Genomic DNA, 23,221 nt, shown 5'->3' with positions numbered 1-23,221 from the left:
ATGTCGTTCCCTGTTGGGTCGTGAGACTGGGTGATCCCTCCTTATGTTATCTCTTCATTCTTTCCTAGACTCGGCTTGTACCGAGGTGAGCTGTCGAGTTGGTCCGTTGAGGTCGTCACTATCTGCTCAGCGTTCAACATATTTAGCATTGTGGATTTCATCCCAAGTGGTTGGAGGATATTTCATCAACCGGCTCTACAGCTTTCTGGTCGCTCTTGAACCATCTCTTCTTAACCCGTTCTGAAAAGTCGCGACCATCATCCACTTGGACACGTTTGGTAGGGCCATTCTTACCCTGTTGAATCGGGCAAGGAAGTCCCACAGTCCCTCCCCCAAGGACTACTTGATGGTGAATATGTCGTTTACTCATGTTTCGGCTTTTTGGCTCCAACATGCGCCGTTACGAACTTATTGTCTATTTCTTCGAAGGTTTCTATGGAGTGGGCTGGTAGCTGTGAGTACCATGTTAATGCCCCTCCCATAAGGGTTTCGCCGAAATTTTTCAGCAAAATAGAGGCCTCTTGTTCCTTGGTGAGGTTGTTACCCTTCACGGCAGTGATATAATGAGTCATGTGATCTCAATGTCAGTCATTCGGTCGTATATCCTGAGATACAGCGGCATTTTAAAGGTTTTTGGTACTGCATACGGGGCCGCTTCCTCGTTGTATGGCTGCTTTACAAATCTACCGGCGTCTCTCTTTGGCAGTAGCGTAGGGGCGCTCGATATCTTGTCGACTCGTTCTTGGTGTTCTTTCATTTGATATATGAGCGCTTTGTTTTCATTCTCCATTTTTTCGTCCTCTTTAGAACAACGGCGAGGATGATATCACCTACATTGTTAGTAACATTGTGAGTTATACCTGGTGTTGGAGGGTCTAGTTGGTTGCCCTATTCGTCTGCTCATTGCACTATATGGGCTTTTGCGGTGTCTGTAGTCATGCAAGGAGTGGGCTTATTAAGCATGCTTACTAGCATATCGGTCAACCATGCTTTGAGGAGCTTTTTCATGGCCGGTGGTATCCCTTCTCGTGTTATGCTAAAATGGGGGGAGGCGACCTCTCGCACCTAAGAGAGACAGTGGGTGTCCTATTATCGCCTAATGTTTCACAACTCTTGTTGATAGCGTTCATGCAGTTGCCATGGAAATCACTTGTCACTTTAGTCATATCTCCTTGGTTACCTGCCATATAGGTTTCCATACGTGCAAAGAAAGATAAAGATCTTGGGATTTGTTGGGTTAGTGACTTGCGTTAGCTGTAGATCTAAAGGAAACTAAAAAATTAGCTAAGAAGTCCCCACAGACGGCGTTAAACTGTTTGACCCAAAAATATATATATCTTGATCCAACCAATTAGATTTGAATAAAGAAGAATCAATCTTAGCTAATGATAATATCCAAAAGATAAAGTTATCGGTTTTATGACAGGTAAGATGACAGATGATATGTATATTTGACCAAGTGGTAATGAATGTGGGCAATAATAACAGTATTCAATGATCCAAAAAGATGGAAGATAGCATTAAATAATAACAAATAGCAATGAATGGCATTAAGTAAATAAAAACGTGTGAGTCATCCGAAAAAGGGTGGGATCTATGGATATTTTTTTTACAATGATGAATGATTGATGAGCCTTAGAACACTAAGGTTGTTCTTGGATCAAGTGGAAAAGCTTAAACAAGAATCTTAGTAAAAATGTTGTTTCAATTGCTTTTAATGTGGTCAGATTCTCTGTATAAAATCAATAAATATCTTAAGCTGTCGGCAGAGGTGAAACCAGGATTTGAACTTTATGAATTCGGAATTCTAGTCCTTTTAAATTATTGGATTCTAAAAGTAATAAGTATTCACAAGACAAATATAATATTTAAAACAAATATAGAGTTACTGGCACAATCAACCCCGTAATGTTTACACTAGCTCCGCCCCTAGCTATAGCTAGCTAGCGACAAGGGTTTGGCAGTTTATTGCTGTTGCTTTCCCAAAAGTTTGCATAAATAAGCATTTTTGGACATATATCATCCACATGTTGGAGGACATCTTCACTGATAGAAAGATATTTAATATATTGAAGAAACTAATTTGTTTGAGTTTTCATTGCTATAGTGAGGCGAGAGTTGCAGTAGTAATGCACGTTTACCGCAGTGAGGCAATTTTCATAAAATAAATTATCCACACTGAATATTTATACGAAACTACATTAAATGGCATTGTTAATTGATAAATTGAGAAGGAAATATGTACAAATAAATTATAATTTGGTGATTATAATGTATGTGAAGACGCTTTTATTGAATTGGTATATACATCGGTTGTGGATAAGTTTTTTCTGACCGTAGACAATAAATTGCATCGAGAAAATAAAATAAAGACCGAAAAATATTGCAACGATCGTAGTATTTAATTTCAAGTAATATGAGTGTACAATCTCTATGATTTCTCTCATTCTACTTTTCTAGTATAAATTCAAGGGCTTTTGAGCTTGATCTTGAATTTGAATTTGAATTTGATTTATTTGTCGCGAACTTTTTTATTGTAGCCACGAATTGCATTACGAACAAGTAGCCTTGATCTTGAACGCCTTGTATTTAATTTGACTTTGTTCTTGATCTTGAAATTTGTGTTGAAGTGCTTGAATGCTTGAACACCTGCAGTTTGCAGAGAATTGTGGCATTTGATCCACGAGCTCCCTTGTGTCTTCTTGTTATAACTTCTGGTATCTTTTCTGAGTTATGAAGACCCCTATTTATAGTTGCGGGAGGGAAGAGTTGTGATGAGAACAAACTCTTTCTGGCTAATCAGATTGAAGAATGACAAGACTGTATTTGATTGGCCAGAACATGTCACTTGCACATGTGGTGCGGTTTCATTGACCTTTTAATTTAAGTTGGCATGCCTTGTTATTTTGACATTTGGCATGCTCCTATTGGCTTTTCCGTTTGAATTGGCATGCCACGTCATTTGACACATGACACAAACTAGGCCTCTAGGAAGATGACATCTTGGGCTTAATGAAGTGGGCTCATCATTTGTCGCCCAATTAAATGGACTAACCCAATTATATTGGACTTATATAATTAATCCAACTATAGTAGCCCAAAATAATTATTTTGACTAATATATTTAAAATATAGTCCACATTATTTTATCGATTTAGATTCGATAAAATTTAAATGCTTATAAATGTCCCTACTTCAAGCATTGCCGGAACATAAGGCCTTGAAGTTTCAGTGAAGCACCAAACACGAGTGTCGAATTGGTGCTTCCAGCGGGATAATTCCCACAATTAACTTGCACTTTGCCTCAAAAATATTAATGGTAATTCATATTTGAACAAGAATAAGGCAAAACCGTTATGATTGAAGTTTGTATTCTGTATATTGTGATCTCATTCACGTGATTTTACTGTTCAAATGAACTTGATTGGCAATTTACTTTGCAAAGTAATTGTCTTTGCCTCCAGTCTAGGAGATAGCCATGGATACTTGATTCCCTGTCCATGTGGGAAACGAATTGCTGCTGCAGCCTTTACTAGCGAAATCCTTGTAGAAAACCAATTATAGCAATGTCCCACATCGAAATTTGCTTCTCAATAGATGAGTTTAATCATATATATCAGGTTGCACTCTCTTCAACTCATGAGTATCAATTTGTCGTGCCTTTGACGATTATGAAATATCACCAAAGGTAATGTTTTTTCAATTTTGGTCACCCTTTTACGGTCAGCACATCTTGTGGTATAAATTTATTATCATGTTGTAAAAAATTCCAAATCATGGTATGTTTGATTCTATAGAAGCTAAACTTTTAGTTCTAGAACATATCCGAAATTTAGAGTTAGAATCTTGGTGGATCACCCTAGGTGAATTTTCAAAATTAGCCTTAATTTCTGTCATAATGATATTTTCGGATTTGTGTGACTTCACCAAAAATTTATATCTTGATGTAAGAACCTCAAAATCATGAACCGTTTAATTTATCAGAAACTAGAGTTCAAGATCTACAACATATTCGAACTTCAGAATTAAATACTTTCAAGATCGTTTTAGATAATTTTTTATAGTTGGCTCTATATTCTAACGCACCAACAATTTTAGATTATCGCGACTTCACCAGAACCTTTGTATCTCGATGTTAGAACATCAGAATTGAAAATCGTTTTAATTGATAGAAACTAGACTCAGAGAGCTTCATTTGCACCACAAATTATGGCCCGAATTATGCCAGATTATTCTAGGCAATATTTTGAACTTAATTTTCGAATCTGACATGCCTTTGCAGGTAACTATCTTTCTTGTACTTGCATTTTTTTGCTGCCTTCTTTTTTGTTATTGTAGGAAATGGAGATATCTTCGTCAACAAGGTTAGACGCACTTAAAAGGAAAAATTTGTGGCAAAAAATAGAAGGACAAATCTTCAACATCATATGGGAAGACAAATCCATGACGGTATATGGAAGGACAAATCCCTGACAGCATATATGGAAGGATAAATCCATGGCAGCATATAGAAGTATCAAATCCAACACAACATATAGAAATATCAAATCCATGAAGAGGCCAACTTAAGGTGCAAAGGGAGTTAAACGTCCACCTTAAGATTGGAAAATTATAGTTCCTTTTAACGAAAAACCTACGAAGAGGTCAATTTAAGGTGCAAAGGGACTTCAACATCCACCTTAAGATTGAAAAATTATAGTTCTTTTTAAAGACAAACTCGCGAAGAGACCAACTTAAGGTGCAAAGGGACTAACATTGTCCACCTTAAGATTGGAAAATTAAAAAACTTCAACTTGAAGACTTGGCGGACTTTGCAGATTTCAACTTGAAGACCAACAAATTTGAAGATTTGACGGACTTAAAAATTTGGTGAACTTTGATGCTTCAACTTGAAGAGTGGTGGAGTTTTAAACTTCAACTTGAAAAATTAGCATACTTGAAGACTTCAGCTTTAAGACTTGTAGAACTAAAATAATTCAACTTGAAGACCGGCAAATTTAAGGACTTCAAATTGAAGATCGGCGGACATGAAGACTTGGCAGGATTGAATACTTCAACTTAAAGTTTGGCGGATTTACAGAGTTTAACTTGAAGGGCGGTGGACTCGCAAAATTCAACTTGAAGAGCGACATACTTGAAAATTTGGAGGGCTTAAATAATTCAACTTGATGACCGGCGAACTTGAGCACTTCAACTTGACCACCGACAGACTTGAAGACTTGGAGGGATTGAATACTTCGACTTGAAGACTGGCGGACTTGCAGACTTCAACTTGAAGATTTGGCCTTCTACTAAAAGCCTACATCCATCTATCGGAGATGCCAATTTTCTATGGAGGCTTCCCCCCATCGAACCACCAATCTTTGATAATGCACAAAGTTCATGTAAGCTCGATTTATAAGTTCCAATCAAGTATATTATATTCATCATTCTTCCTTTGAACAATGATTAGGGTAATATGTATATTTTAAACTCATGCGACTGAACTTAGAATGAAACTCTAAGTTACCTACGTACCTCGGTGGAGAGGATCAAGTCATATCGTAATCTAGAGAGGGTGAGTTCTTTTTTGTTTTTTCTTTATGTCCTAACTTTTGCCTAGGCCGACTCTTTCGAGGTTTTCAACCTAGCAGACCTTTTTGGTGGGTCGTACACAATTTAGACTCATGCAGGCCAGAAGCGTAGGAACATGCAGTTTGGGCTCGTGCATCTAGGAGCTTAGTAATTTGAAGTTTTAGCTCAAATTCTAAGAGCTTTATGACATGCAGTTTAGGCGAGTGCGTCCAGGAGCATAGTAATTTGAAGATTTATCTTACGTTTTGAAATGATTTGCAACTTGACGACTTGCTCAATTTTGAAGAGCTCTGCAACTTAAAGTTCAGCTCGAATTTGAAGAGCTTCGTGACTTGAAGATTTATCTCAAAGTTGAAGAGCTTTTCAACTTGAAGTCTAGATCAAATTTGAAGAGATTTCGACTTGAGTCTTTGCTCAAATTTGAAGAGCTTTAGACTTGAGTCTTTGCTCGAATTTGAAGAGCTTTGTGACTTGAATATTTAGCTCAAAGTTGAAGAGCTTTGCAACTTGAAGTTTAGCTCGAATTTGAAGAGCTTTGTGACTCAAAGTCTTTGCTCGAATTTGAAGAGCATTGTGGCTTGAACACTTTGCTTGAATTTGAAGGGCTTTCCCATTTAAAGACTTTGCTCGAATTTGAAGAGCTTTATGTCTTGAAGATTTAGTTCAAATTTAGGGAGCTTTGTGACATACAATATGAGTTCATATGCCAAGAAGCATTATAACTTGCAGTTTAGGCTCGTGCGTTGAGGAGCATTATAACTTGCAATTTAGGCTCATGCGTTAAGGAGCGTTACGACTTGCAATTTAGGCTCATGCGTCAATGAGCATGCAACATGCATAGACTTTTTAGTTTCATCTTCGGATGAATACTTGCCCTTATTATCAGCATCGTCTGCTTCTATTTCATAATGAGGCTCAAAGCTAGGAAACCTTTGATATCCACTTGTAGCCATACTCAATTCCATATCATGTGCACGAGTTGCCAGTTCTTCAAATATTTTGGGCTTTAAGCCTTGTAAGATATAGCGAAAACTCCGATGCATGCCTCGAATGCATATTTCGGTGCCAGAAGTTTTGCTAAGGTGATCGTTGCAGTTGAGGCTTAAGCTCCTCCAGCGGTTGTTGAAGTCAATAACTAGCTCATCCTTTCTTTGATGTTTGTAAGTTCGGTCATGCTTACGATACATCTTGTTCTATAGAAATGATTGAGAAACTTTTGCTCCAACTGCTCCCGACTATCGATAGAACCAGGTTCGAGATTTGTGTACCAATCGAATGCATTACCTTTGAGAGAACCAACAAACTGTTTGACAAGATAATCCCCATAAGTCCCAGTATTGTTACATGTCTCGACGAAATGTGTCATATGTTCTTTGGGATTTCCTTTTCCATCAAATGGTTGAAGTTTTGGAGGTTGATATCCAGTAGGCATCTTCAAGTTATCAATTCGTTGTGTGTATGACTTCGCATATGCAATGGAAGATTTAATCAGAGGATCAATTTTATCTTCAATTTTCCCCATGATGAAGTCCTTCAATTGATCAATATGAATTAGACCTTCTGAAGAAACTTGGATCTCTTTGACCACGATCATTTGCGTCGCAGAGGTTTCTCCCTCTTATTTATCTTCGGAAAGCTCCACAGGTGCTTGAATTGATTTTGCTTCTGCTAAGCTCTCGATCTCACTTGATAACTTTTCGAGGCGAGTATCTCGATCCTCCATATACTTGGTCAACTTCTCAAGTGCTTTGGTCAAATTTGCAAGTTGTTCTTCCATGGTCGAATAGTTAGATCTTGTTCTTGAACTTTGAAAAGAAGAGATGAGAAGTATAGATCGTCCCACTGGGGATGCCAAAATTTGTAGACAATAAATTTGCGTCGAGAAAATAAAATCAAAACCAGAAAATAATTCAACGTAGTATTTGATTTCAAGTAATATGAGTGTACAATCTCTATGATTCCTCTTATTCTATTTTTCTAGTATAAATTCACGGGCCTTTGAGCTTGATCTTGAATTTGAATTTGATTTATCCGTCGCGAACACTTTGATTGTTGCTACGAATTGTACTACGAACAAGTAGTCTTTATCTTGAACGCCTTGTATTTAATTTGACTTCGTTCTTGATCTTGAATACTTGAAATTTGTGTTGAAGTGCTTGAATGCTTGAACACTTGCAGAGAATTGTGGCCTTTGATCCACGTGCTCCCTTGTGTCTTCTTGTTATAACTTCTGGTGTCTTTTCTGAGTTATGAAGACCCCTATTTATAGTTGCGGGGAGGGAAGAGTTGTCATGAGAACAAACTCTTTCCGACCAATCAGATTGAAGAGTGACAAGGCTGCATTTGATTGGCCAGAACATGTCACTTGCACATGTGGTGCGGTTTCATTGGCCTTTTAATTTAACTTTGCATGCCTTGTCATTTTGACATTTGGCATGATCCTATGGGCTTTTCCGTTTGACTTGGCCTGCCATGTCATTTGACACTTGACACCAAACTGAGCCTCTAGGAAAATGGCATCTTGGACTTAATGAAGTTGACTCATCATTTGTCGCCCAATTAAATGGGCTAACCCAATTATATTGGACTTATATAATTAATCCAATTACATTAACCCAAAATAATTATTTTGACTAATATATTTAAAATATAGTCCATATTATTTTATCAATTTAAATTCGATAAAATTTAAATGCTTACATTGACATTTTCTGATTGATACAAAAGGGGTTGCGAGATTAGGAGTAACAAAAGTGTTATCTTAGTCATAGTTTTGATGTAGTCCATACCTTGTTGATAGTCATTAAACTACAAGTCTATTGATTACGGAAGGTTTCCGGAGATAAAGTAAATCGTGTTTGCTGAATGAGATTTATAGTTGATAAATGCTACATCGCATTTCATAAATACGACTTATAACTCCCATTGAGATTATTCATTTAACCTGGTATAACATTTTCCTTATATGTCAAGACTTTCTATTTTTAGCTCACAGATAACACAAGCTATACAATATCCATTGATTTATTTGACAATTCAAACATACATATAACTCTTTTTCTTTTTAATTTTTTTTTTTTATAAATAGTAGATTAGAAGAACCTGTTTCTTTTTTCTTCTTCTTAGGGATTTTCATCTTTGGTAGTTTTGAATTTATTCGTTGAATAAGCATTAACAGCCAAAATTACACTTAAACAAGGGAAAAAGATAGAGAAGCAACGGAGTGACAAGTACAAATAAAGGGCCCAAAGTGTTAGGTTAACTTAAGCTAATGGACCACATTACCGAACTAATAGGCCCATCATGATATGGCTTAGGGAAATTTACCTTGCATAGCCGCCCACCAATAATAGCCGACATATATTATACATATTTAGCATATATTTTTGTATATTTAACTAGCTGATGTAATTATTTTTGGCCAACTGGTTAAATGTGTTAAAAGTCCAATAACACTTAGTGCAAAGTAAAACCACAAAACGGGCCCTCTAAACTGTGTCTCAAGTCATGAAATTGTCTTTATTGTACTGACTGTTCTTATGTAATACCAATTTTAAAATAATTTTTTTAAAAAAGATCCTTCTAATCACCCTTATAGACTCACATAAGTGCTTAAATGAAAAAAATAAAAAGAAAAAGAAAAAGAGAAGTTGTTTAAAGGAAATATTCTGCAAACACAAAAGGGGAGAGGGGGTCTGGAAGAGATTGGAATTTTTTTGGAAAACGGGGTGTGTGTTGCGCAATGGCCAAGCTAGCAATTTCGCGAAGGATATTTAAAATTAAACATATATATATAAAAAAAAATTACCTATATACATAATATAAGTTTTTATATATACAGTATAATTTTTTGATGAAGAGTGTTTCGTTGACCATCTTTCAATGTATGTGGCTACGCAACTCTGTGTTGTGTGTGTGTGTTTTGAGGTGGCAAACCTTACTAAAGAAGGGTTGATTGAATAATTAATCATGTTTCATTAGAAAATGATACATATTTATAAAATGATAGCAAAATGTGGATTATAATTACTGAGTGGTCGTCTAAGAAGAATTAACCTAAATGGTCGCCCATTTAATTCATTAAACTAAAAATAGCCGGTGAAGGTATAATACATACATACATAGATAAATAATTTATGTATTATATGTGTATAATTATGTATAATGAATATACAATCTATGTATATGTTTTTAAAAAGTAAACAGCGAATATGACCGGCTATTTGTGATAAGAGCGTAAGCGGATTGAATCTGTAAACTAAATAAATAATTTCTTATTTGGGTTGTGAAGAATGCCCATAAGCAAAACAGCCCAAATTATTGGGCTTTGTAGATCTGTCAAGGTCCATAGATCAATAAAAAAAGTCTGTATCGCAGTTGGAAATTTTTGGACAAAATACAGAATTGATCGGTCGGTCGAAATTAATTGCATTTGCTAGCCAATGTGATATATTACATATGAGTTTTTTTGTATGTTAATTCATATATATATATATATATTATTTTTTGAAGCGGTTAAAAAGATATATTTCCGAGAATTTTCCATACGTTAATTTGGTAATTACACCAAAAGCTATATTTGGGGTACAATAAAAAACATTAATATCTCCAAAAAAAATTGTCAACGCTAAAGTGTAGAAGAAAAAGAAAAAAGGTCAAAATAAATTGCAAGGAGCACCAGAGAAAAATATTTGACAATCATAATGCCCCATAGGTTAATAACAAGAAAGAAACATCAGTTTTAATTTTACACTTTACACTTAATTTCTTTTATCATTGAAAGAAAGTTTGTGAAATGTCAGATTGAATATATAATCAAAGCATTTTTTAACAAAAGAAACCTTTCAAACATCCAAGGTGTGGCCTAAAGTCAATTAGGTGAAATGAAAACCATATAAAAGATTGACCCAAAAAATTAGATAATTTATTATCATCTATCTAAGGTATTCGTATATGCTATCCATCCCAGACCCTATTTGTGGGAACACATTAAATATATTATTGTTGTTGTTTGTAAGAGGTAGTAATATATAAGCAATAAAATATTTGAAATAACTACAAACTAACTCGAACATCATTTTAAAGAAAAATTTTCTTTAAAGAAAAAAAAAAAACATTTCAAGTACACATTGAAAGGCGATTCAATCAGAAGATAAAAACAGACATAAGAAAAGTAGAGGTGTTATAAAACAAAGAAGGAAAAATAAATTATAAATCAAAAACAAGTATAGAGAGATTGATATATTATTCAACTTCAAACTGACGTACATAATGAACTGAAATCTCCTCTATTTATAGAAGAAATAAAGTTGGTGTGTAAACTGCTACTACAAGCTGTTGTATAAGCTGTTACTGTATCAGCTATAAATAATTTTCAGCAGCGGGCAATATTTATTCACAACGGAGAACCGAAATGATAAGCTTTTTCAGGAGACTTATGTCCAATGAAGTACTAAATAAATATATTTACGGCGGGGTCCAATATGAATAAACGTCTTCGTGAAGCTTATTTACATCTGAATACTAAATGTACATTCACAGTCAATATATTTATAACAAGAGGCTAATTTTAAACTGGTACTCTCTCTTTATTTGGGAAAAAAGAGAATCTGGACACTTTACCAATATTAGCAAATGGAGTATTTCTGTATTTGTAAGCAAACAAAAAATATCCTGCCTTTGCTTTTATTAGGATCTAGTACCTAGGTCTAGATCACGATGCAAGTCAACCATATTTTACCCTTAAAAAATACATATATATATATATATATATATATATATATATATATATATATATATATATATATATATTAGACCCTAGTTAAAGTATTACTCCATTAAGTAACCCATTATTCTTATGTTTAGTTCAGAGAGCATTATAAATGGATCAAATTTCTAACTTTGTCTGCTACAGTTTACGAGGATTAATTAATTAATTAATTAAAAACGTACATGATTACTGTCTTATGAGACTTATTTAACAAGTTTAGTACATCAATTTGACGTTATTATGTTGATGAATAATTAAAATGAAGTGGTAACTTTTTTAAAGTACCTTTTGAGTTTTGACATTTGGTGATTCAATTGTGCATTTAGAAAACCATAGGCAGTTGATTTATAATTAAATTACTACAAGTGGACAACGTACGTAAAATGGGCTAAAGGGTATGAATCTCTCTCTCTCAAGTGGAATTTTATATCTCACTTTTAAGTGGAATTATCTTTTATATAATTATATTGTGATGAAAAGACTGAAATATTTTCAATACCTTGGATGAGTATACAGATCCCTTGGCACAAAACTTTATTTGTTTCAAGTATCAAGTGACCTCACTGTATTCATAGATATTTACAAATTGATCATGTCAGGAATAATGAGTAATGACAGCCATATATTTTTTATTCTTTTTAATATACCAAGTGTTAATTCAAATATGGCCATGATAATTATTTCATCTGTATCATTTGATGTGACCATATTTAACTGGTTACAAAATTAAAAATAAATGAAGACTTTTGATCATATAATCTTATTTATATAAGGACGGCAATTTAAGCTCAAACTCGTTCTACCCGTCCAACCGACCCAATGTTAGGCTGGTTATTGGCATGCTCATTTGTTGAACTTAATCCATTTTTACCCAATTTATCTCAACCCATCTAAAGTTGATTTGATTTTTGAAGAATTAGCCTAAATTGATCCATAAGTAACTTTGTTAATATATCTTTAAAATAATTTTTTTATTTAATATATTATATATGACCATACCAAAAGGAAAAAAAATCTTATTTAGTAATTAAACAATAAAAAAATAACACACATTAATTAAAGCTTGGTAAGGGTTGGGGAGGCTGGGCTATGGCCCAAATTTACCCATCTTGACCCAACCATATCAATCCAAGTATTTTGTGGGGGGCTCGTTGACTCACCCATTTATCAACTCAACTCATCTTAACCTACTCAAAATCAGTCCAACCTGCCCATTCGACAGTCGACTCCCCTAATCTTATACCGGTATAACTTATACTAGCATAACTTATACCGATATAAATCGTATTCTAACCAAACAACCCCTTAGTATAAACTGTTTCTAGTTGTTAATGCAGGGTTGCAACTTGCATGGGAAATTAAAAAATTAACCCAATGGAAGAAAGAAGTAATTCTCTTCATTTTTAGTCATAATCTAGATCTAAGTTCCACCAAAGGCATATCCAGAATACAGTATCACTAATTCAGGTTTGAAGTTCCTGAAAAAAAAATATATGATTTCATATATGCATATAAGGCTGTCCAACGGGACGGGATGGCCCGTCCCGTCCCGTAAGTTTTTATGGTATATTTATGGAATTTCTATTGTATTTGATTAGTATAAAACAAATCCAACTTATGCACTGGTCATTAATGAAATGATTACAAAATTTAAAAAGTATTTTTCTCTATTCCCCAAGTTTATTTAATTTCTACAATACTTAATCCATATTTAAAATTAAGAGGTGCAAAGGGACTTGTTTGTAAAATTTATCAAAATTTAGCAATTCAAGAATATGAACAACCATCTCCTGAAGACTTCCAAGCTAACTTATATTCTTATGCTAGAATCTAGATCAATGTTTGATAAATATAAATTTATAGAAACAACAAGTGATGAAACTGCTCCTTCTACTTTTAAGTCTAGAGTAGAAATTCTTATAGGAAGATATGGATGATATAACATGTTTTGATTCCTCTACTGATATGAACTTGATTCTTAGCACCGGAGAATGCTTTTAGCGCAACAATATTTCAAATCGGAGATCATAGACATTCATTAGCAGTGGGCAACCTAGAGATTTCCGTATTATTCAGAGATTGGATTAATGCAGAAAGAAGAAATCTTGGTTTTGAAAAATTAAACACTAGGGAAGAAGAAAAATACAATGAGATACTTAGCACTGGGACCGATGACGACATGGAGCTCATAGAACATCAATCAACACTGCCAATTCCAGAACAATGTCCGAGAGATATTATTTGATAAGTTACAAAGAAGCTATATAGGAGCTTACAAATATTAGTATGATAATTTGTAATTAGCTATGAAGAGGCCTAGTTCAAACAGAACCCTTCCTAGAAGGTGGCTGCGTAGATTAGGTGCTCTTCAAAAGAATTATATTTGTATTTGAGATTTGAAAGTTCCATTAATAAAATAAAAGGCTCTAAGCGTTCAATTTTTTTTATGAATTGTCTTAGTTACTTAATAGTTAATACTTTGAAATTATATTAAATAAATTATAATTCTATTATAAATTTACAATTACTAGAATATTTCATTACAAGTCTTTTATTTTAATATTTTATAATTCTTTACTTAGTGTTCTAATTTTTGTTTTAACATAATAACATTTAAGTTTATTAAATAAGTCAAAAATCTAGCCGTTGCAAACTTTAAAAACATAGTAATTTTCAAAAAACTAGACATTTTTTTATTAAAAAATACACTTAAGGTCCACGAACCCGTCCCGTCCCGTTCCATCCCGACCCGTCCCGTTTGTTAGCGGGACGGGATGGGACGACCATTTCGTCCCGTTTCGTTTTATCCCGCCACCGTCCCGCTTAAATGTCGTCCCGTCCCGTTCCGTTCCGTTAATTTTGTCCCATTCCGTCTTGTCCTGTCCTGTCCCGTTGGACAGTCATATATGCATATTAGAGACACATATCTTGTATTTATTAATTTGATATAAATATTAACTATGTATAATTTTTTATCGAATTTATATTATTATAATCAACTTTAAGTGGTGATAAGGTACCTAAATTAAGTCCATAACTTTGATGTTGACATTACATGGAGATAATCATGGGAGGAGCTAGAGCGGAAGGAGCGAAGTCGACAGAATTCAGTAGCTTGGTCCAAGTTTTATATTATTTTAAGAAATTAGTTTAATATGAACAAATTATTAATTTAGTATTCAATAATTCAAAGAAACTAAAATTCCGAACTTATAAATTAAACTTTAAATTTTGACTTCGCCCCGTGAAAATCACCTACCTAGGTTAGCACCTAATGTTTCTAAAATTCACCACATAATAACACCACTGCAGACATAGAGTGGGACTGATTTGATTGACAAGAACATATGGATGACAAATCCATTGTAAAGTAAAATAGAATTCTTTATTAGACGTAAGAGAATTTCAATCTTGAATAAAAAGACCTAATGGGAATATAAATTTTGTTGTAATTGATGTTATACTTGAGATAGACAAGAAAATGGAATCACTAAACATAGACGTGCAATTTCACCCTTTGAATTTCAAATATGACAGGGCCTAGTGGTGTACGCACGATATTAGGCAAACAGTGTCAATTCGGCAAAGGGCTAAATATACCTCTCTGCTTTCAAATATTATTTACCTGTACTTTTTGTTATATTATTGGGCTATTCATACCCCTACCGTCATGCTTTGGAACAAAAATATCCCTATTGCCATACTTTAAAACAAAAATACCCCGATTTTGACGGAGTGCCACGTGGCAACACCAAATTAAAATGACTCATTTCTTTTTTTTACCCGATCCGTTTTAAAAAAACCCGCAACCCGCCCCCTATTTTCATTTTTTCCAGTTTTTTTTAAAATTTCAGTTTTTAAAAAACAAAAATATTTTGTTAAAAAACAAAACAAAAAAATTTTTATTTTTACAAATTTGTTTTTCCAGTTTTTACAAAACAAAATTCTTTTAAAAAACTGAAAAAATGAAGAAAAAAATTTTCAAAAACGAAAATATTTTGTTATAAACTGATTTTTTTTTTGTAAAAGGTTTTAGCTTCTTTGGGTTCTATAAATAAATGATTTTTTTACAAGGTATATGAAATTTTATTTAATATATAAAACGAAAAAGAAGGAAGAGAGTGGTGGGTGGGTGGGTGTGGGTGGGGGGGGGGGGGTAATTTTGGGTAATATAGCAAAATTAATGTATATATATATGGGGATAAAAAGAGATAAAATAGAAAAAAAATATTTTCGTTTTTAACAAAATATTTTCGTTTTTTAAAAACTGAAAACACTATTTTCAGCAAAATATTTTTGTCTTTGAAAAATATTTTTTTTCATTTTGTAAGTTTTTTAAAAGAATTTTGTTTTGTAAAAACTGGAAAAACAAATTTGTAAAAACAGATTTTTTTTTGTTTTTTAACAAATTATTTTCATTTTTTAAAAACTGAAATTTAAAAAAAAATGGAAAAAATGAAAATAGGGGTCGGGTTGTGGGTTTTTTAAAAATGGATCAGGTAAAAAAAAGAAATGAGTCGTTTTAATCTGGTGTTGCCATGTGGCACTCCATCCAAAATAGGGGTATTTTTGTTTCAAAGTATGACAATAGAGGTATTTTTGTTCCAAAGTATGACGGTAGGGGTATGGATAGCCCAATAGTATAACGAAGGGTACAGGTAAACAATATTTGAAAGTAGAGGGGTATATTTAGCCCTTTTCCGTTGTCAATTTGATGTTAAAATTTAACTTATGTAAATTATACTACTTATATTTCTTTTTATGTGACAATATTTTCTTATTGATCAGATCTAAAAAGAGTACACTTTTTTTATATTTGAAAATAATTTAACTTTAATAACATGCTCTTGTCAAAATGATTATTTCTTGTTTTTGAAAAGTCCAATTAAATTGTCTAGAATTGATAATAGGTAATTAGGTTTCTATAGTTTTAAAAGTTCATATTTTTATTTAAAGTAAATAAATTAATTCCATCTCACATGGTTGTTAAAGTCTGACCCTCAAACACCAAGAAATCATATTAGGAAAGAGGGAGTATTTTACAACAAAGTTAAACGATTTCCTTTTTCCCTGTTTTAGTTGTCCCCTCTCCTCGCCCTCCTTTTAGATAATAATAAGATATATATTTTTTGATTTCTCACCCGATGTCCGGTAGCTCCATAAAAAATGCGAGTCCATACTCAGAAATCGAACTTGAAGAGTACTTACCACTCGACCACAATCCTTATCGGTCAAGAGATACAATATCGGAGTAATATTATATTTTGACTTTAATTCATAGAAGGTGGTGGATAGAGAAAACATAGTACTATTGACAAGGGCGGACATACGTTGGACGAAGCAGTGTCACGTGATATTGTTTCGTCGGAAAATTTTATCAAACATATGTAATTATATTGTGTCGAAATGAGTAATAAATATAAAATGACATCATGTGACATGTATTCTCGTTTGGCATGCCGGTTAGGTTCCTAATTTTATTTTAAGAGGTCGGAGGTTCGAACCTAAGCTAGCCTATATTTTTGGCAAATATTTGAAGGGCCTCTTGTTAAAAATTGTGGTTAAATAGAATTGAACTCAGACTTTTCTAACTTAAGCTAAAAAAATTAGCTACGAACGTTGTTGCTAATCTATAGTTAAAATGCTCGTATCTAATAGAATTTCTTAATAATTCGTCGCTAAATAAAATTAGCAATGAATTTTTTTATTTAGCTATAGAATTTATTCATCGCTAATTCTTATTATTTTGGTAGTGTCCTTTGGATGAGTTTATTTTTTAAAATTTTAATTCACCGAAGGTGGTGGTGGGTTGAGAAAACATAGTACTTATTGAGGCCTAAAAGACTTTTATGATGGTCAAAACTTTATAAAGTATATGAGTCATTTGTCATAGGAAGGAATAATGGAGATAAAAAGGGTATGGAATGGACCATATATATTTATATGGGCCATATGATAGAAACATGAAGAATAAAATAAATAAATAAAAAAAAAAAAGAGTGCATGTACGTACCTCAAAAGTTCATGCATGGTTTCTAATTTTGTATGTCAACAGAAAGAAATAGGTCACATGAATGCATCTTTGACCCTTTTATTCTCCACATAGCCTACTTATTGCGGATCTACGATTTAAACTCTATGAGTTTAATTTACACGGTATTTAGTATTGACTTTATTGTATATTTAAATTTATAAGTTCATACTTACTATTTATTGTATTTTTAGTGCATTTTTACATATAAATTTTTGCTCCCTGTTAAACGTAATGAATTTAAATGAACCTGTGACGGAACTCTACACCCGTCTCTGACTGCTGGCTCTTCCGGAACCAAATTTAAAGTGAGATCTCACTGTTTTATGACTCAAACTATGTATACATGCATACTACGAGCGATTCTAAATTTTGGATTCGCCTGATCCTCGACACACACAATGGTCACATGTACAGATATAATTATGTAAACTGAGGAATGGGAGCACATGTAATGCACGTGCCTTTGATGATGGTTAGTTGAAAATTGGTTGATTTGGTCTGAAGAAAATATACCTGGATGGTCAACCATAACCAACAACCATAGTAGAGAATATTGTTAGATATTTTATGAGTAGGAAAAAGCAGAACATAAAATAATGAAGCCAGAATAAGAATGTATAGACCACGCAGTACACGCCCCACATGCCTGAACCAAGTTGCAGTCGGATCTAGAGCATAACGATATGACTTCGTGCACTTGTCTCATTCTCACCCTATATATATATATATATATATATATATATATATACACAAAAAAAAACCAATAATAACATACCCGTATTATCCCACACCGTAAAGTCTTGGGAGGATAGTGTGTACGTAGACCTTATCCCTACCTTGTGAGGATAGAAAGGTTGTTTCCATATATATAATTCGCTAAATATGTACTATAAAGTTAAGTGAAGATCAAAAAAGAGAATTGACTAAGTAACATTGTGTAGTATCTAGAGAAAAAAAATGAATACTCCATATGTTTTAAAAAGATTGGCACTATTTCCTTAATAAGAAGGATTTATAGTCACACAAGTGAAATGGCAGGTTTCAGACCACAGGTTTCAAAAGTTTTATAGTTACACAAATATTCTGGCTTATTTAAGACCACATAGCTCAAAAGTATTCTCTTTCTTTATTTTGTTCAAAACCAAACTAAGACAATCTTTTTGAAACGGAGAGAGTAATATTCTAGTTTATATGAAGGATTTTGAGCACAATATTCTATAATGTATGGAATCTACTATAGTTTATAAGTGTCTGAATCCACATGTAATAGGCAATAGCAGAAGCTAACAACATGCTAAAGAAAATTTTGAAGTATAATGCATCTAGGCATATCTATACTTGCATTTCAATGCACTCCTACGGCTACATTTGAAATCAACCTTTAATTAAGACATCCTAAACAAAAAATTTCAAATGGTGACTATTGATCCTGCTAAAGAAAATTTTAAAGCATGAAAACTACTGCTCTACGACTTCGAAATGTAGCTATTCTCAAGCTATTTTATAACATCGTAGTTCATAGGGACGAAACGTAGCCTTGGCGTAACTGTTGTCATGTGACCAGGAGGTTACAGATTCGAACCGTGAAAACAGCCTCATGCAATGAAAGGTAAGACTGCGTATAATATACCCTTATGGTCCGGCCCTTCCCCGGACCCGCGCATAGCGGGAGCTTAATGCACCAGGCTGCCCTTTGTATTTCATAGGGACATGTTACTCAGGTAATCAACAAGTTGTCAAGTTTGATCAAAACTGAATATGCTGCAACAAAATGCTGTAGAACTTAAAATATTTATATGAAAAGAAAAGAAGACAAAGTAATTTCTATACCGTTTTGACTTACAAGGTGTGTATGTAACATCAGTATGCTTTTCTATTTGTACATCATCTAGCATTGTGCCTCAAACGACTCCCTGCCTAATTATCGTCCATTGCAAGGCAGCGTTACTGTCATGACATTACTCTGCTTGCCCGCAGCAGGACCCTCTGAAGCTCATCGGCAAGTCCTGGTAAGAGCACTGGTTTACGTATAGTTCCATTCATTCCGATCTGCAGGCATCTTCCACTTACATCTTCATCAGCAGTTGCAGCTAAACCAATGATCAAAGGCCAGCTCCTACTACTATGCTTTCGTATCCTCATGGTAACTTCAAAGCTATCTACATCAGGTAAGTGAAGATCCAAAAGTATAATTTGGAACGAGGAAACAGCAGGGCCGATAGCACTGAGGCATTCATATCCAGACGAAACTACAGCAACGTTGCATCCCAATTTCTCGAGCATCTTCCTTGTTACGCCTCTATTCACGTCATCATAGTCAGCTAATAGAACTTTGACACTGTGGAGAAGAGAACGTGTATGTGAAGGATCAGAGGATTCCCCATATTCAGGTATGCTTATAGGAATTGATGGCTGCCTTCGAAACCCAACAATAACGGCCATGCATTGATCAAAACCTTCTGGATTTAGGACTACACATATATCTCCTTGCATCAACTGTTTGCCATTTTCAAATACGAGAACGAAGTTAATTTAAAACTCAAATGGCAAAAAGATATGAACAACAGATTTAATAAAGCTGGCTACTTCCAATAGTTTAATCTGTAATTAAATGTTGGAATATGAATATACTTACATGAACCAACCTCCTGCAAACGGCAAAGCTCAAAGTCTCCTCAACCTCGTTGTTGCAGTACATTCGAGTGCAGAGTGGTAATGTGGATGTTATGCCCTCTGCCTTAGATCGATTAATGCTAGCGAAAATTTCGAACCTGATATAGACAATGTCAGTAGATGAGTTTGATCTCCTTGTTTTCCAACTTACATCATTTTCACTTGCCGGGAGAACTCTGAAGATAAGATGCCCTCCGTTGTTTCCTTTCAAAAGAGTTCCAACCATATGAAGTAAAACTTGAAACACTCTTCTTTCATCACCCAGAACACGATTGGGCAAAGATTTGTCAACTTCAATGCCAATATTATAACCCCTATATGTACACAAACATTTGGCAAGACAAGCGGCTTCTCTTATCATGGAATGTAGCTGAAAAGGCCGCATCGCCAATGGGAATTTTACATTGTCCTTTGTTGAAGTATCCATCACATCATCCATTAGCGTGGACACAACGTTGCTGGTCTTAATCATAGCATCCACAAGAAGCTGTTGATCAGTACCTAACTTCTCATCCTGCAACACGGAGAGCAGACCTGAAATTGAGTGCATCGGTCTTCTCAACCTATGGCTCATAACCGTCTGAAATGCATTCCTTGCTTGACTTGCCCTAAGAGCATCCTCTCTTGCTTGTTGCAGCGCTCGATTCTGTTCCAGCAATCTGTCTCTCATATGCTGAGATTCTTCAAGCACTGCAGCATGGGACAGAGCCACGGCAACCTGATCGGCTGCAGCCCTAACTATCTCAATTTCCTGGTTACTCCAAGACCTATCATTTCCGCTAGGAAGAACCAAAACAAGGATCGCATAACATTGCGGGACAATCTCAGGCGTTCCACCTTTGAAATTCGAGACCTTCAGCATTGGCATCCTAATTGCAGCCACAGTTCCCGGCTCACAACTCCCTCCACTACTTGCAGCAGCAAGTGGAGAGCCCGGGTCAAGTATCTTTACAACATCACTCCCCTTGATCTCTTTTACATCTGGATCACTGGTTTGGATCGGCATATTATACATACTGGAAATATTCCTCCCTCTAAGCTCATGACTCAGATCCATCAGATTCATCTCAGTTCTGTTCTCATTTGGCATCCAAATAGCACAATTCTGCAAATCCAATATCTTCGATAGCTCAACCAAAGTTGTGTATAGTATTGTATGACGATCAAGTGATTTCCGGATCTCTTGTGTAAGCATCCGAACATGCATTCCAGCTTCCTTTTGCTTCTTTATTATTCCAACTTCTCGATCAAGATCCCGAGTCTTCTTTTTCAGCATAAATTCCCTTACCTTGACTTTGAGCAACAAAGGGATGAGGGTTATAAGGGTTATAGCAGTGAGCATAGAGACGACTGCAGTGAGGAGTTTGGAAACAAGAAGGGCAAGCACAAGGTGAAATGTGTATTGGCCAAAATAAGTCAAGAAACTGAGGAAATGAGTTAATCCACAGAGTATAATGAATGCTCCGAATTGAAAGAGCACCCATTTAAAGGGAAAGTTAGAACAGCTGACAAAGTAAACTATCTCCATCGGAATGGAAAAATAGGCTACTGCAATAAACAAATCACCGAGTCTTTGGAAAAATAAAATTCTCTCGACACTCCAAAATACGTCATCGTCATCTTCACAATTACACTCAATAACGCTACCATTAGCAATCGATAATGAAACAAGGAACGATAAAATCAACAACCACGACGTTACTCTTTTCAACATTGCATCCAATAGACTTACTCGCGTTTACACTTTTCAGCACCAAGAACAACGACCCAGTGAAATCCCACTGGTGGAGACACTTTTCAGCACCAATGCTGCATAATGTACAATCATATACCTGATCAATCAAACCATATAAGCAAGAGACAACTAGTTAAGATTCAATAACTGGACCAAGTACATAAGAACCCCACAAATTTAAAAAAAAAAAGAAAAAAGAAAAGGGCTTTATTTAACATCAATATAAAATAACACAGATATGTACACAAATGCATGCACCAACATCCATTTGCAATTAACATAAGCAGGTTAATATCCAAAAAGAAGAGACTAAAAGGTGCCAAATACCAACTAGCCCCACACAACTTAAAAATGCATCTATTTATTTCAAAATTTTGACTTTTTTTCTCTTTATCAGTAAATAGAATTTCAAGTTTCTGACTTTCACAACACTACAATAATCACTCATTAGTAAAAAAGATAAACAGATACTTAATTAAAGTAAAAAATTCAATACACAGCTGTAAAAAATGCTGAGCTAAATTTACCTGAAAAGTAAACACACACACACACATCTTTTTGAAATGAAAACCAAAAACAAGCCAATCCAACAATTAGATCTTATCTTTCAGCCACATGCAAACCCAATTAAATACCAATGCATTTTTCCAGCATTGATATCATCAAAAAAGAAGAAAAAAAACAGTACCTACAAAAACTCCAATTAGCTACTCAAAAGAAGAACCAAAACCCAATGCAGCTATTAGAAAGGGACTAAAAAAAAACCCACAAAGAAAAATTTAATGATCCAGTTAGAACAAAACCGGGTACCACATTATAAACGGGGTTCCATTTCATCACCAAACATATAAAAAGAGAAAAAAGATTAGATTTTTACACCAAAATAAGGTAAAAAGTAAACTTCTCTGATTTTTCAAGAATTTAGCGACCCTTTTGGTTTCCCTACCTTTCTTTCTTTCTTCTGTGCTGGAATGCAAGTTTCAAGAACTGAAATTTCTCTTACGAAGAAGACAAGAAAAGAACAAGTCGAACAAGTAATGTTATAGAGAGAGGGAGAGAGATTTGTACTTTCACTTGTTTTTTAAGAGAGCAGAAAAAGTAAGCAAACAAAGGAAGAAAGACAGGGAAATCTAAGCTTCGATTAAGGGAGAGAGGGGGTGGGGTGGGGTGTGGTGGGGTGGGGGAAGAGGGGTTAGGAAGGGGTGTAAGAGGGACCCACAAAACTTACATGAAGAGAACATAGACGCACTTTTACTCTTAAACGTCCTCTTCAGCCTCCCTATAAAGAAGTAGCAAACCTTTTTACCCAATTTCTTATTTTAAGAAACATTCTCATCAACTTACTTAATTCTATTTTTAAATCTGCCGATATCACTCTTATTTTATATGTCACTTTTTCCATTAATTAGTTTCAAAAAAAATAAAATATTTTAGA

At 34.4% G+C, this 23,221-nt stretch overlaps 1 protein-coding gene across 3 annotated transcripts; it reads right to left on the bottom strand.

Moving 5' to 3' along the window:
- Window positions 1-18,673: 18,673 nt before the first annotated feature.
- LOC107826896 (ethylene receptor 2-like) lies at window positions 18,674-22,900 on the bottom strand. 3 transcript variants are annotated; one of them, XR_001657377.2, is made up of 4 exons: window positions 22,733-22,900; window positions 20,014-21,883; window positions 19,222-19,874; window positions 18,674-19,139 (listed from the first exon to the last, which is right to left on the bottom strand). XR_001657377.2 is itself a non-coding variant. In XM_016653940.2 (3 exons), the coding sequence occupies exons 2-3, from the start codon at window positions 21,763-21,765 to the stop codon at window positions 19,329-19,331; spliced, it is 2,298 nt and encodes a 765-aa protein (XP_016509426.1). In that variant the 5' UTR covers window positions 21,766-21,883; window positions 22,733-22,900; the 3' UTR covers window positions 19,141-19,328. The 3 variants fall into 3 exon arrangements, 1 of the variants encoding a protein (XP_016509426.1); XR_001657378.2 differs by having other exon boundaries at window positions 20,014-21,860; XM_016653940.2 differs by lacking the exon at window positions 18,674-19,139 and having other exon boundaries at window positions 19,141-19,874.
- Window positions 22,901-23,221: the final 321 nt, after the last annotated feature.

Source organism: Nicotiana tabacum, chromosome 7 (genome assembly GCF_000715075.1).
Source record: "Nicotiana tabacum cultivar K326 chromosome 7, ASM71507v2, whole genome shotgun sequence".
NCBI lineage: Eukaryota > Viridiplantae > Streptophyta > Magnoliopsida > Solanales > Solanaceae > Nicotiana > Nicotiana tabacum.
Note: the sequence above shows the minus strand (reverse complement) of the source record. Positions and strands in the feature narration are given on the sequence as shown.

Excerpts from the sequence above, each read along its gene's own strand:
- LOC107826896 (XM_016653940.2), bottom strand. The coding sequence starts at position 21,765 with ATGTTGAAAAGAGTAACGTCGTGGTTGTTGATTTTATCGTTCCTTGTT. Across the intron at positions 19,875-20,013 it reads TTTGCAGGAGGTTGGTTCAT|TTGATGCAAGGAGATATATG; the intron begins GTAAGTATATTC and ends AATGGCAAACAG.